The sequence below is a fragment of the Solea solea genome, chromosome 9 (assembly GCF_958295425.1).
Source record: "Solea solea chromosome 9, fSolSol10.1, whole genome shotgun sequence".
Lineage (NCBI taxonomy): Eukaryota > Metazoa > Chordata > Actinopteri > Pleuronectiformes > Soleidae > Solea > Solea solea.
The window spans coordinates 15306099-15322744 of NC_081142.1; the positions used below are offsets into that span (position 1 = coordinate 15306099).

Sequence of the window (16646 nt, forward strand, 5' to 3'; positions counted from 1 at the left end):
TCACAAAAGAACATGAGAATTAAGTAAACGCAACTTGGTTGTCACAGATGTCCCTTGCTAATCGGTGTGTACTTTTACCTTTGTGATGAGGATGCGGTACTGCTCAAGCAGCTCGTGGCTGTCATGGCAACCAGACAGCAACTGCCAGACTTCAGCTCTGAGTGGCTCAGGAATGCCACTGCGAACCAGTGAGGACAAACCCTTTGGACGAGTGGACAGGTTTCCATGCCTGTATGACAGACACACACACACAAAAAGGCAGAAGTAATCAATTATTTTGTGATCTTGTTAACCAGTTGAGTGGGTCTAAATTTTGCTTTGACCTATAGCTGGAAGATCTGATGATAGCTTTTGGTTAAATTTTTTTAAGTGACATTTGGGCATTGACAGCTAAAAGTCTTCATATCTTTTAACACAAGAAGTTTCATCAGATTGGAGGTTTTTCCTCGCCGGGTAAGAAGGGCTGTCTAAGTACCTTGTTTATTATTTATTATTACTGTTACATACCAGTACAATTTACCACCTCGCTGAAACGGACTATACTTACAGTATAAACAGTTTTGAGTAGAATAGCCATATAAATACGAACAGAAGCACTTCGAAGTGATAATACTACAATCATACATCATAATGTTACATTACTGAGTATGTTACTGAGAACTGGACAAAAGACAATACTAACATCAAGACTAATAATCGCAGTTCTGCCACGTTGGTAACATTCTCGCACAAGATGAAATATCCTGCTTTTGAAAAAAACACACCGTCAGCTCTTTTTAATGATGCTTGAAATCTCATCATAATGCATTTGTTGAGGCCATATGAAAGCAATTTGCCAATGAACTACTTTGCTTCATTGTGCTGATGCAACAGCAAGAAAACAGGCTGTGAAGTCAAATGAAAAGCCATAAACATCTTTTATTCAGTTAATCATGTTGGTGTCTGTACCTGGAGCTACAGTAGATGTATCCGTGCTGGATGGTATAAATGCATAAAGTATCAAAAATGATAACACTAAGTGTTATTGCAGAAACATTTTTGGCCATATCTGAACTGAACTGTTATTGGGACGATTAACAATCAGATTGTGATAATGAAGAGGGACCCAGCCCTGTGCTATAAATCACGGTTGGCATGTAGCACTATGGGCCTGATTTACTTCTCAGCACCAGTTTGTCTTGTCATAGTCCCTTTGCACAAGGGCTAAAATTCACGTTTGATGTCATTGCATGCCTAATTGCATGGTTTATTTACACTAGTTTGAACCACACTTACACTTCTATTAGAACTGCATGTTATTATAAAGTAATCACACTGTGGTTGCTATGGGTGTAATGTTGTAAAGTTTAAGTGAAATATTGCAAGTTTTTTTCTGTTAAATTCAGAGTATCATTCGTCAAACATTTCCAAATGGGTTTCTTTTAATACATGTATGCATTTGGCTCTAAAAACTATTTTGAGGACTAAAGTTTGTATATTTTCCATGCATGTACAGTATATCTATATTTCACTGGCATTCTGGTCATAGGCATCATTCTACTATATACAGTATATATGTCAGTTTTGATTCATCTACCTTTCTCCTTCTTTGTGTTCATCTTGTCCTCTTTATTTGCTCACATAAATGATCTTTTTGCCATGCAAAATCTCTCTGTCCAGATGTGCAATGGTCAATTCTTGTGTCATTTCATCTAATTTGTTTTTTTTCTTTTTAAAGCCTTACCATCGGTTGAGGATTCCTCCCCAGGACTCTAGGATTTTCTCAGGACAGTCTTTGGAAACATCTCCTGTACCACTTGAGATTTCACTGTCACTATCTGCAGGGAATACAAAAACCCATATATTAACGGACATTTAGAGTAACTTTCAAGTGTCAACAGTAACCTATAACCTTTGTCTTATGGCTAAACTGCACTCTAAACTGAATATGATTTCATAATATTTCAGTGTAACACAGCTTTGAGTAAGAAACATGAGGACAAGTACAATTAATGTCCCAGTAGTTCTGGTGAAGGTCACCAATAGTTTCTAGACAGGAAGTTTTAGAAATGTTTTAACACTTATGCCACACAGTCAGACGGAGGTGGTGCCTACACATTCTTTTATTACTGTTCTTCTGTCGGATGGTTTGTGAGGAAGACAAGAGGCAATCAGCACAGCGAGCCACTTGTGTTTAGATGCAGAGGCACTAATTGACTGTCTGGCCTGCTCTGCTGCTGGAGAGATGAACTGATAAACCCACATATAGACCGCCCACTGGCCACACGCACGCAAGTATGTAACATTCACTGTCTTATGGTAGGGGTATATTTGTCTGTTTTTGTCCTTCACTGAAAACCAAAGCTTTACTGTCCATAATATGTCATCACCTTACTGACGGCTGAGATTTAAAGTATTGTTAGTGTTTCCACAAATTTAAAAAGGCTTTGTAAAATAAGGTAATCTTTTTCTTTTCTTTTTTTAGTGACTAAAAACGTCAGCATGTCCAATTGTATGTTGTACATGTCTTTGCTAACAGTTTGTGAACATGAAAAAGCAGAGTTAGAGTTAGGTCATGCATTCGGCTTAAACATGATCTCTGCCATAAAATCCTCAAAGGCAATAGATCATTCACTCCCTCTGAAGCCTTTTGTAAGACCTCGACATTTAAAAGGAGAAGGAACATTTTGTACCACACTCTGCAGCCACCATACCCAATGTACTTGTGCACCTATACATCCTCACAGCCTCGGCAGGAGCCTTTCAGGTCTTTATAAATGTTTGATGAGTCCTTTCAAATGGTTCAGACCCAGCACAAAGCTGCTGATTCTGTTCTCAGATTGACTAAGGTTATGTGGTGAGGAAGCACGAGTCCAGTGCCTCCACCAGCTTAACAGGTGATGAAAGAAACTATGACCATTACAGTTACCTTCTAATCTAGAGAGGCTATGCATTCACTCCAGGATTATTTCAAATAGGATCTCTCTGATGCTAAAGCCACCAGCTGGTTGTGTCAAAATTAAAGGGAGGGAGAATTTCCCCACTAGTCTCTTTTAGTGGATTCTTATTCATATCTCTTTATTTGTTGCACTTTGTTTTTTGCCCATCACACATTAGTTGACAGCACTGACAATCTTGTGCAAATGTTATCAGTAACAGTTTTGTCCCTTTTCAACCACATGTGTTTAAAAAAAAAAAAAAAAGCAACCAAAACCTCACCATTACAAAGCATTCAGTAAAAAGAAAGGCGGGGGGAAAGGGAGAGTTCTAGCTTCAAGCTCACTCCCCCCAAAATAAACATTCATATATACTGAATATTTGTGTCTGTTTGCAGCAGTGGCTTATTCACGTGTGTATTCATTTCTGTGCACAATAAGGCCGACCTCCAGCTTCACGTCCCTGACTGCCTTCAATCTTCAGCTGTGGGGGAAGCGAGGGGCGCTATAGGGAAAAAACCCTGTGACTGTCTTCCACAGTGAAAGCCGTCAGCTGCAGCCTTGGCAGCTGACTTGTGGCGTTGGGCAAGACGACAGCAAGGACAGGTGAGTTTTCCCTTTCAGTCGATGAACAAGAAGAACAACACAATGAGGGCCCTATTTAAACGATCTATGGCACATGGTCTTAAGTGTGTGGCACAAGTGAATTAGGGCTTGTCAAACTCCATTTTTGTTAGTTACACAACACAGCATGTAATCAAGGCACAAAGGGACCTGTAAATGATAAAACAAAAGCAAATCTTTCTTTCTTTCTTTGTATTTGAATGTATAAAATAATATAATTAGATTTCATGCATATTTTGTTATAAAATAACTGGTGTACAGGATGTTCCTTTTCCTTGAGTCTTTATTTACTTGGATAGTGATGTACACTCATGTTCACATACAAAATTGCAAACCACAGTTACAGGAGTCCAGATACGTGCACCTTATACTGAAACCAGTATCATCATGAGACATGCATACCTGAATTGTGTCCAGGTCTAATATGCGACATCTGCACCACTGAGTCAGGGGTGAGGTGGAATCACCAGTGCTGTTTATATTAGTGGGCTAAAACTAGGTCATGTTTGGGAACCCCTGGAGTCCAATAGCGAGTGACCGTGCTGTTGATGTTACATCTGTTTTTTCATCCAAACCTACAGCATAGCTATTGGTTGGGTTAAAATCTCATAGATTAATTCGGGACACTTACAAGGCACTGATACCACAAGCAACTTGGTTGATAAATGATTAGGACAGTAATTAGTGGAAATGGCTTAAATGTCCAAAAGCTAAGATTTAACCTTACTATTGTGGTTTAAATATCATTTAAACAATTGGAAGGATTTAAATGACAGAAAGCTCAAAAAATAAAAAATAAAAAGACCCTCCATTGTCAGGTCAATTTGAAGCAGGTTGTTACCCTCCTCGGTCTACATTAAATACCCCACGATAAAACATGAAAGCAGAACTTTGAATGTGGAACACATTAAACATTAATATTACTTTGTCTACATATAACCTTGAGTCTCCTTGGATGTGACGCAACAAGCTCTGCATATCTGAATTTGGGGATTTTCAAGATCAAGATCAGTTCAGTGGGTCTTTTTTTACAGCGCACAATTTGACAGGAGTCACTGATGATCAATGATGGCTCTATTCAGACGTTATTCATTATTCATTTGTGTGCTGTTCCTACAGTGATGTGTCAAAAACATCTCATTGGGTTCAAAGTGAGGGGTCTTGTCCTAGACACTCAAGGACAGTCAAACAGTAGTGCCTATAAGCCACAGCAGAGATTTATTCAGATTATTATCCTGTTGGAATGTAAACCTTTAGCCCAGTCAGACCTGAACCCTCGACCCCACAATTTTCAAAATTTCATTTTAGACCGCTCTGTTCAGCTTTCACTCCACTCAGTCTCCCTGTCCCCCCCACTCTGAACACTACTCTGAACCAGCAAGCCTCCCTGTAAGTGATGAGCATCATGTATGGAGGGAACCAGACATGACAAGACATGAATTGAGGTCAAACAGATAAATCTTGGTTTTCATCACATCAAACAAGGTTTTACTTGACTACACATTCTGACCTATTTTGACATGCAACTGTAAGGTGTAAATAATGTTATTAATTATTAGTCTCATCATTAATGTCATCAGAAGCATATGGACCTATCCTAAAAGGTAGTTCTTCTGGAGGTTTCCCCCCCATCTACACACTGGATCTTGAGACCTTGGAGTCACCACCAGGTTCTTGGGTCACCTCTCAAACCTTCTCCTTTGATTACTCAGTTTGGCCAGCTGGTCATTTTTAGAAGAGTCCGGTTTGTTCCACACTTCTTGTGATTTAATTCAGTGTGCTTAAAAATGACAGGTTTAACTCTTGGGACACTTTAATTGGTTTGTTAGTCATTATGGTTTAATTAAAACAAATTTTAATAAAAAGGCTGAAACATAAAACATCAAATGAATACTTTCTGAATACTTTCTAAATACACTTTACATACACCCCTGCCATTTTTTGTGCCTAAACTAAATAAATTCATATCAGCTCATAAACAGCACACACATCTGCTTGTGACAAGGCCTTGCTACAAAGAAATGTGCTGAGATAATGCGTGTTGTAAACTCTCTATATGTCAGGCTGAAATTGGATACATGATTTAATTTAGATGAGACATTCATGCATGCCGGAAACACAAATGAGTGTCGGGATATATAGAATAGCAGATTCAAAGATGTGATTAGTTATCTGTGGTAAATCAATAATTTTTCCTGTGGTGCCAGGTTTGGTGCCTGATATTGAGGCAAAAAGAATTGAGGACTAATGAGGGTTTGTAGCTTCTTATCACTGCTGTACAGAGACAGAGAAAATCTAAATGACTATACAAAGATTTACACAATTTGGCGGATTAAATATGAAGGATTATGTGCCGTGATGTTTAAGTGTATTCTGTATATCATTAAAGCGAGCGAGTGAGAGAGAGAAAGAGAGAGAGAGTGACCCATACCTTCATCAGCATCCTCTTCCTCAGTGGGCGAGGCCAGTTGTCCTCTTTCCTCATTGCTTCTCTCCGCCTCCCTCTGAAGACTCAACACCTCATACACGGCGTCACTCTGACCCACTCTGTCTGGTGCCTGCTGTGTATACACACACAAACACACAAACGCACATCATGTATTGTATGCCCAAACTAGAACTGCAACTAACGATTATTTTCATAACCGATTCATCTGTTGATCATTTTCACGATTAATCGAGTAATCGTTCGGTCCATAAAATGTCAGATTTAGTAATCGACTAATAATGGATTAATCGAGTAATGGATTCAGCTCTGGTCCAAACACCTTAATTATTGTTTTACACAAAATATACTATATGCAACATGTAACATATACTTAAAGTGAGTCTCTTCATATTATTTGTTAGTGGGTTAAAACTGTGATCTGAACATAAAAACTAAATTTGCTTACAAAACACAGATTAAATTATTAAAAACATGTTAAGCAGATACTTTGACTAATTTGACTAGTTTATTTTGCACATACAGTGCTTAATTTATTAGACCACCACCATAAAAACGAGAAAACCTTTCAGAAACGTGTTTACAAATAAAAAAGTTATTGTTATGTATTTGGCAAATAAACTGAACTTCTCTATTCAGGAATGCCAGTACATAATTATAATTATCCACATATCCATTATTTGACATCTTAATCAAGAAATAATAACATGCTTTAATATTTTTCAGTATTTAACAGTACATTTGAAATTCCATGGATTACAATAATAGTTATATTTGAGCATTAAAAATATCACTTTGGTTAAACAGCTTCTACAGACTGATGTATTAACAATTACAAAACATAAAAAAAGTGATTTTGATAATTACCAGTGCTGTTCATTTACGGCAGCTGTGGCTTTTCTAATGTTCTAATAAATGTGTTCAGCACTGTATATAAAAAGATCAAGTTTTGTCAGTTCTTGTCTTTGACATTCTTTTAGACATTGTTATTTTTCTCAGTCATATTTTATAACATGTCAATAAAGGAAGGATAGAAAAATAATTCAAAGAAAATCTATACATTTGCAACAATGTGCTGCTGAACAGTAGCGCTACAGGGAACAACTTTAAATGTAGCTCCAACGTGAAGAATCTCCACTCCCATATTATGCCCAGGACATGAAATTGCTCCAGCTCCAGTGAGAATATTTTCAGGTGTCACTATAAGATTAGCAGTTGGGGTGAGTCTCAACAAAGTGATAAGCCTGACCATCACCAGACCTGACATCGTACGACTGACTGAATCAACAAAGCAGGCGCTTTAGTCAAGAGCTCATTGTCTCATCAGATGAAAGATAACGAGAGGAAAGACGCAGGTATTTAGAAATAGCAGAAGAGCTCCACCATCAGAGGCAGAGAGGCTGCGTCAGCCAAACCTAAGAGGGGTGGAAGGAGTTTGCCCGGTACCAGTTAAAACCTTCAACAATGAAAAATTGACTGGGGTGAACCAGAAAGGTCATAAACCCATTGGCTGTCAGTGTAGCAGTCAACAGGCTTTAATAGGTCAACTCTACGCTCACGTTTTTTGTAGAACTGGGGTTTTTGAAGGAACCTCTGTTTATTTCTTTTTAATATTTTATTTATCCCAGCTTACTTTCCAAATAACTAATTTATGAATGAACAAAAAGATTAGACACACTGTGCAAGAAAAAACACCATAACATCCAAAGAGACAGAGACTTATTATTTTAGACAGGGGTTAGTATTCCCTAGTGAGCATAAAACTTAAATGAATTCTAATTCATTCAGCAAAGAGATCTATGTCTATTGTAAAGGGAAAAGCACAAGTACTGGTTAACTACTGAGTACATAAGGCATAAAAGCTTAAAACTACTACTTCTGCCTTCTTTATACAAGGCTAACAAACTGCACAGGAGAACTCCAACAGCAGATTTGACCTTGGGTGTCATAAGCAACTGATGTTTATTTCTGCTCTATTCAATTACTGTAGTGCTGTAGCCTCTCTTCTCCACCTGCAAGAACAGATCAATGAGCTGCATTGATCTGCCCCCTCCCAGCGCGTCTAATGACTTACTCCAGTCAGTGATGAGAGCACAAATTGAGAGAGAATATCAAGTCTAAGCTATTTTTAGAGAAAATCCAAGGAGGTTAGGTAACACATTTGCTTTGGTATGGCCTTTGCAAATGAATTGTTAATACTGCAGGATGAATTATTAACCCAAATAAAACTGTGACAGAAAATTGGGCCATTGACAGAGAATCTTTTACTGTGGATTTATAATAATATAACAGAAACAATATATACATGTTTTGTTATGTTTAATGTCATTAAGGACATGTCTCACTAGAGCACATGTGTACCACAAATTACTCTAGTAACAGTTGATGAGCCTTTGCAACATCACCAAGTGTTTCAGCTCTTACAAGGTTTTTTCTTTTTCTTTTTTATTTAAACAGAGGTTGCATTTTACTTGAAACACCTCTTGTATCTCTGCAGTTGGTCCCATCACTTTAAAAGCTCATCTTGAACTTTTCACATCAAGGAAAGGTATCCTGATGTTTTACTTTATTTCTCTAAATGTAGCTTTAAAGCTCATACCATGCAGTGATGCACTGACATTTAAAGACGTGACACTTATTCTATGTTTATGCTTGAGCTTCTGCTCTTCTCCTAGTAACTATTAAGCCCCCCCCCCCCACTATGATTTGTTTGTCCATGAACAAAGCAAATACAGTAACTACATTTTCAGTTAAGGAGAAAAATACAAATGTATTTTTTAATTCAAATTAAGTTTTTAAGTTTTTTTTATTTAAAAAAACAAAACAAAAAAAACTGCCCCTTTGAGACAAAATAAGGAATTTATAATATTCTGCAGGTGTATGCATGGATAATAAATTCAGATGGCTAATAAGCTGTTTTTTGGCTAAACAAGACAACAGAACTACATATTTTAAATATATGTGTTAACTCTGATTACCATCTTTAGCAAAAAAGGAAAATTACCACAATATTATTTTAATTAGCTCTTAACCACAGCACCAGGCAAACACTCTTCCATTTACTGAGGAGATAACTACAGAGCAAATCATGCAGATGAGTCAGACCTCCACTGTTAATTACCCACATGCCAATAATGCGACAGAGCCTCTTATTAGCTCCCTACAATCCAGAGCTTCCCCACACTTCACTGCTTTGCCAGCTCCCCACGGCCTACTAAAGGAGATGTGCTTTTAGACAGAGGAGAAGAGGCTTATGGCTTAACTGTATTTTTAAGCACCTGCACCAACTGTTCAATGGGCGTCCTTGTGTTGGTGGGAGGTGAATGAAAGTGCACACTTCACTCTCTGCAATTTTTTTAAGCAGGCAAGTTCTGAGGACGTTAAATAGTAATGTGCAGACATCAAGACATCAGCTCACAAGATAAATTTGATAATGTAGATGTAGTTTACCCTTAGTGCTCATGCGGCATGGATTTGTGCCGCAGGTACACCGATGGTTAATTGCCCTGGGAATAATACACAACTCTGTAATGTGGGGGGTTTTCTTCTTATGTGTTGTTGAGTTAAATTGATGATTCATTTCATATCGCATTTTTAGTAGTGATATATGTGCCAAGTGAACTTTGAACTGTGACGTATTTCCAAATTTCACAAGTTCAATCCGATTTTAAATTTTTTTAGTACTTTTTGCTGTGGTTTGTTTATATAATTGGTGAAAATGAAAGACATTTTTTCATCAAATTTCGCAGGTTGTGCGGAAAAAAGGGATATGAGACACTCTATATTGCACATTCTTATAACCTCTGTATATTCTGTATGTTTTAACAGCAATGGTAGGAAAAAAAAGCAGCCGAAATGCTCTGTTTTAAGGGTTAAGCAGTTTGTTAATGTAATTCAATTATAATATGACCTTTATAAAGGATTTTGTACACATCCTTCATGACACTATTAACATCTACAGAGACAGAACTTACAGTGTAGCAGAGGTAGCAAATAATATCCTAGGTTTGCACCAGTTTAAGCCATGAGACTTAAAGTGAAGGCAGTAATGGGAGACGCACAGATGGACAGACACCAAAAGAAGTTAGCTGATAAGATATTTGTATCTCTGAGCATTTATGATAAGATGTCACATAAACCAAGTGTTTCAGTTGTGCTTCATTTCTTTTGGGAACAGCTTTTACCTGCACAGCCAAACAGCACGCCTTCCAAACTGCCGCCACTGACCTCCTCCTCCACTCCACACATCCTCCAAGCTGCCCATCCACCCCCTCCACTTTCCCTCGTCTTCTTGACAAGCTTACTCAAAGTTGTTGTGGGCCGTTAAGTCTTTGAGGCATACATTCATCAGCCATTTAAGCATGTAGACATGGTCAAAATTATCTGCTGAAGTTTAGACCAAGCACCAGAATGGGGAAGAAAAGCAATTTAAGTGACTTTGATGATTGTTGGTGCCAGATAGGCTGGTCTGAGTTTTTCAGAAGCTGATTTATCAGGTTATTCAAGCAAAACCATCTCCAGGGTTTTCAATTAATAGTACAAAAAATACATAATATCCAGTGAGTGGCAGTTCTCTGGGCAAAAATGCCTTGTAGATGCCACATATCAGAGATGAATGGCCAGACTGGTTTGACATGATAAAACGGCAACAGTAACTCAAATACCCACTCAGTATAACTATGCAGACGGTTATCAGACGGTTACCTCATGCAGCTACAGCAGCATGAGGACCCCACCGGGTGCCACTCTTGACAATAATATTAGGTGTCCTTTATACCTAATAAAGTGGCAAGAGTGTATGTTGTCATGGAATGTATTCAAAAACTCGACACTTACATAAGAGAGAGCACTGACATTTAGCTGTATAAGAGTAATTTACTAGACTGCTTAAGTTCTTTTTTTTCATGACATTTGCACATTTATGAAAAACATTGTAAGCCCTTGTGTAAAAGATTGTGGATGCTTTAAATAAATTATTAATGTGGCTCCTTTATATGCACTAGCAAAAAAAGTGTATACAATTAAGTCTCTTTAGAATTAATAAAGGATACAATGTAAATGATCTAAGGTGCATTTAATCACTCATTCAATAAACTGCTGTAGTGGAAATACCTGTCTGAGTTTGAGGTAAAAGGTCTCACTGAAGGTCTTGCGGCTGAAGTACCAGAAGCGTTCATTTGATGGATAGACCTTGACCAGAGTTTCCAACAGGAACCGAACTGGCTCCACCACTTCAGTCACTACCAGGTCCACTGCCACGGTCATGAAGACTTGCTTATCTAGACCACACCAGGGAGACAAATAAAGCAAGAAAAAAACAAGATTACTGAGGAGAGAGTTTATGTGACACTTCTTTATTTTCCTACACAGCTCTTAGTGTAGTTTAGATTTGTGTTCACACATGATGGGTCGTTCAAATCAAAAAGTAGGAATATATCTCTTAAGTTTGCACCAATTCTGTGATAGGAAAGTTATTTTTTGCAATGACAATGTATTTTCCTAATTCAACAAATGGTCACAGCTAGTTCAGCAGTGCAATGATACAGAATGTCATAAATACAACTGTAGGTTTTACTTTCCACGAAGTGCTTCACTTCTAATAGGAGGCAGGAAGCACACATCATGTATTTTGTGAGAATGTCACACCCCCTAGTGGACTACATGAATGACACCAACTTTACAAATTAAGTATCTGTTACTGTTATGCAGGAACTGAGCCCTTAACCATCTATTTCCATTTTAGGTTTTTACAACAAGACACATATGAAATCCCATCATGCTTCAATTCTGTTCAGTTTAACTGAATATATGCACGGTCACTTCCTGGTTTTCAATAAGCCAGCCAGCCATTTCTGGTAAGCAGTCAGCCAAAGATGCAGAGATGTTCTACATCTGTTGTCTGCAGAAGTTCCAAAGAGTATTAAGCAATTAATTGCATAATTTAGCAGAGGCCATGTTAAATCCATGAGGGCTAACTACTAAAACAACTATTAAAAGACAATGTAAAAAAATGTTATTGGTATCAGAAGTTTTAATCTTAAAAGTACCTTACAAAGTACACGTTTCCCCTTAGTGACAACTAACCAGATGTTGAGGAGCTGGCTTATATTTTAGCAGAAGTTGTAAGTGCGTATAGTCCATTATGGGTGTAAATACATGGGAAAAAAAAGTACAGAGGGAGCAGGAATTTATTCCACAGAATGAAGGTTTTATTCAAGGACAAAAAAATAAGACCCATTATTTTATTATGAAAAGCATCAGATATTTGGCAATGATACCCTTTATAGGGCTGCAAATTACAATTATTTTCATAACTGATTAATCTGTAGATTATTTTCTTGATTAACCATAAAATGTCAGAAAATGTTGATCAGTGTTTCCCAAACTGATGTTCTCAAATTTCACTGCGTTTTGTCCACAAACCGAGACTTTTCAGTTTTAATGAATTCTTTGGGGCCACATGGTTAGTGTAGTGGTTAGCATGGAGTTTGCATGTTCTCCCTGTGTGTGCATGGGTTTTCTCCGGGTTCTCCGGCTTCCTGCCACAGTCCAAAAACATGCAATTGACCATAGGTGTGAATGTGAGAGTGGGTGGTTGTTGTGTGTGGCCCTGCGATTGACTGGCAAACTCTCCAGGTTGTACCCCGCCTATCGCCCTATGTCAGCTGAGATTGGCACATTAATGTTCATACATTTATTACCTGCAAACACATACAGTGTTTAAGTGTCACAACAAATGAAATGCACAAAGTATATTATATATACACAAAGTATATATAAATATTGATTATATTTCTCACACACACACACACAGTTTGCTGTTTGCTCTGCTGCCTGACATGTGTTCACACATTCATGTGCAAAGACATGTCATCCTTCAACAAGCAAAGGTTAAAAGGAAGGACACAAGTCTAAGTTATGTTAGAGAGGGGAGAAAGATTATTATCGCATCCAAGCCAACATTGCAAGCACTGCATAATTCCCCAAACATGACCTTGAGTGTTATGCAGGACTCGGTCATATTTGTGACAATAATGTATGGAAATAATTCCTACTTCATACACGACTGGTCAAAGGTTATAGAACAACCAAAAATGTCCAGTTTTTAATTGAACACCAAGCTGTACATGTCCAGTGAATATCCTTGAATAGTACAAAGATAAAGGGTAACTTACACAAGCTTAAAAAGAGATTAGGTCGAAAACTGAAAAATCATATATATGGTACATAAAATGTTCCTTTTTCTGGGATTACAAATATTGTAAGGTTACAACTATCTTAAACTCTCTCAACCCTCAATTCTCCACAAGGAATACAACAATAACACAAACCTTATATCAATAACGTGTACACACACATATATATATATATACACACACATATATATATATATATATATATACACACACACACACACACATATACATATATATATATACATATATATACACATATATGTATATATATATATACATATATATATATATATACACATACATATATACACACACATACATGTATGTATGTGTGTGTATATATCGATTATCTCGATATCTTATATTTGTATCCCTTAATGTGCAGCTCTTTGCCCCTGAATCGCCCCACAGGGATAAATAAAGTTTTATGAATCTGAATAACATGTCCCTTACCTTTAGGTGTGTCTTCATTCAGTGGCTGGAAGGCGGTCATGTTAGGGTTCCATGTTCCTGTGATAACGTAGGTCTTCCCATCAGTGCTCTTCCCCATCGACTCCTGTAAAGATTTTTTTCACTTGTGTTTTTCTACTGTAAATTATGACATGAACATGACTTCAAGTTCACTGACAATAGTTGATTAGACTTCATATTTAGACTTCATACTGTCTATTCAATTAACCAGGTTTTAAAATGTTGAGTGTTTTTATATTATTGTGGTTCTCTGGTGTTCCATGAATTAAGTATCATTACTGTAAACTGCATCTTGACATTAAAACAGGGTTCAGTCAGTGTCTGCTCACCATGTCGAGTAGATGCATGTCACTGTTGCAGACTTTCTGTCCTGGACTCAGCAGCATCCCGAAACACCTTGAAGGAGAAAACAGAAGGAGCAATCACATATCAATAACCACTACTTTTACTGCAGAGGCACAATCTGCATTTACCACAAAGTGCTGGGAAGTAATATAAAAATGGAAATAACTTTATTCACTTAAGAAAAACATACACTGACACTGCTGGAACTGATTAAGTCAAGACAAACTATGCTTGGACCTAAGCTTTTCAGGAATGTCCCTTACACAGAGAAGAGCTCCATGAACACAAGACTGTCTTTCTTTTGTTGTTTTGTTATTTTTAAACTGTGTGACATTTCTGCACTGCATTCATAGAGCACACAATTCAAAGCCTACAACATTTCTAAATAAATAACCATTAAAAGGCTATCCCACAATAAACGGCTCTAAACCCAAAGGAGAGGGCAGGTGTTTGTCTCCCTCTAAAAGCGATAGGAGGTAATGAGTGAAGAAAGAAAGGGTGAGTTGGGATGACCTAGTTTTAGTACTACTATGCCGGCATAGCATGTAAACACAATAACAGAGACTGCAAATCTAAAGTGACTTAAGGTATTGACCTCTGGGTTTGTGGGAACAATTTCAAGCAAAACAGTGCTACCATCTGGAAAATGTTCAAAAGTTCATGACATGACTACAGAATGTTTTGAGCTCTCGATTGTCTCCTTTAATCAATTTGTCCTGCTGAGACAGATGGGTCCATCAAATATCTGCTGTGAAAAATGTATATTAGGCCAAGTGACATGCTTGACATGTTGTTTGACTTTATTAATTTGCTAATATAGAACACCTACATTTAGTCAAATCATTCCAATCAAAATGCCAATGATCACAGAATTTGACAGTCACAAACAAAACAACAAAACTGGTGGTGCCTTGACGTTTTTTGAACAGTACTGTATGTGTGCTTATATATATATATACACACATACATACATACATACATACGTATATATATATATATATATATATACATATATATATATATACATACATACATACATACTTACACACACATATATATACACACCAGGGGTTGCGTTAACCGAATATTTTCCGGTGCAATATGAACAATGCAATTGAATATGTCATTATTATCATTTAAAGTGACCGGTAAAAATTGATTATGACGGGATTTTTATGACCCTGTCAGTCAAAATGACAGACAACGAAAAAGTCTAGCGCAACCTCTGATACACACATACATACATACATATACATACATATATATATATTTTAGATATGAGTTATATAGTACAAAGTAAAGTCAATTGGAAAACTGTCACAAAAGACAGTAAGCATTGGTAAACTGCAAAAAAAAAGAACCCACTGCACAAGGTTATCAGGCTCTTTCTATCGTCTCTTTTTATCCTCACCTTTCAATTCCAAGTTCCTTGTTGCACATTTGCTGAACCGAAACCACAACCTTCTTCTGTACACCCTGCCGCAGCTTGAAGTACAACTTATCTCTGTCCTTTGGCACTGAACTGTGGAGAGAAAGAAATAGGGTAATTATAGAAAAATGTAGACTTATGTGTAATTCCATTTTATCATGACGCATTTGTAAGTGTATTTTAAATCTACTTTGTTTTATATTGTCATTTATCATTAATATTATTGCAACACCAACATCCCATATGACTACTGTACCATATGACTTAAGAGTATGTATTTGCATATGTGTGTATGAATGGACCAATTACCTGAAGTTGCCTTTGCCATCGTCCTCTTTGACCTCCAGCGAGACCGTGAAGGTGAAGAGGTCACTGTCAGATGGACTGGACAGCATTGTGTCCCTGATGTCCGCAGGCCGAGAAGAACGCCGAAAGGCTGTGGAGAAACTGTAGAGGATCCGACTCACCTGAATAGGAAATGGCAAATTGAGATTGGATTGAATTCAAGACAGAAAGTGCAAGAGGGATGGAATAAATAAATGTACACAAACATAAGTGAATAGAACTCTAAATTACAAGGACAGTACTGGGCCAAAGAGAGTAGAACAGTGCCCTCAACTGGTTTAACAATGGCAGTACATACAGAACTGTGGTAAATGCCTTTTTACATCACAATGCAGTGCAGTACAGTACAAACGGTGGATGATAAAAAACAGTTATCTCTGTGCTTTCTGTCTTCACGACGGTGAAAGGGAGGACTGACATCCGTCTTCTTCTGTAACATTTGTTGCACCATTTTAGGCAGGATGACTTATTGATTGGTTATCATTCTTACTGGTAGCAGAGTTGTTTGATGTCATAAATAGCCACTAAAGCTCTACTTGTTTTAAACCTATCCAGCAGCACCTTTATTGGGTACAATACAAAACATTTTTTTATATTACTTTTGCCGAGTGTGACTCTCCAGGTATATCATAATGGCTTCAAAGGTATATATGTAAGGGTGGCAATGTTCATTTCTTAATAAAACATTTGGTAACAGAGCCACTAGTGACCTAGGTCATCTAATGCAGTGTTTCCACAAACGTTTTTGGGGATAACAAAACAATGTGACTGAGTTCCTGATATGAACTGTGACAATGAGCAATTTTCTAACCATTTTCACTGCCATTTTCTTAACCTAACATTATCTTGATTAGGTAAACCAGACCCTTCAGATG

The 16646-nt window shown here is 37.4% G+C and overlaps 1 protein-coding gene across 3 annotated transcripts in view; it reads right to left on the minus strand.

Moving 5' to 3' along the window:
* The window catches only part of rabgap1l (RAB GTPase activating protein 1-like), an 87154-nt gene that overhangs the window by 63169 nt on the left and 7339 nt on the right, over nucleotides 1-16646 (minus strand). For 2 of the 3 annotated variants that reach the window (XM_058639342.1, XM_058639343.1), the window contains exons 6-13: nucleotides 15736-15893; nucleotides 15409-15519; nucleotides 13982-14048; nucleotides 13635-13737; nucleotides 11098-11264; nucleotides 5971-6100; nucleotides 1724-1817; nucleotides 79-229 (exon numbers count right to left, since the gene is read on the minus strand). In XM_058639342.1, coding sequence (XP_058495325.1) covers nucleotides 79-229; nucleotides 1724-1817; nucleotides 5971-6100; nucleotides 11098-11264; nucleotides 13635-13737; nucleotides 13982-14048; nucleotides 15409-15519; nucleotides 15736-15893 — 981 coding nt within the window. The remainder of the gene's footprint in view (nucleotides 1-78; nucleotides 230-1723; nucleotides 1818-5970; nucleotides 6101-11097; nucleotides 11265-13634; nucleotides 13738-13981; nucleotides 14049-15408; nucleotides 15520-15735; nucleotides 15894-16646) is intronic. The other variant, XM_058639344.1, reaches the window with a different exon arrangement.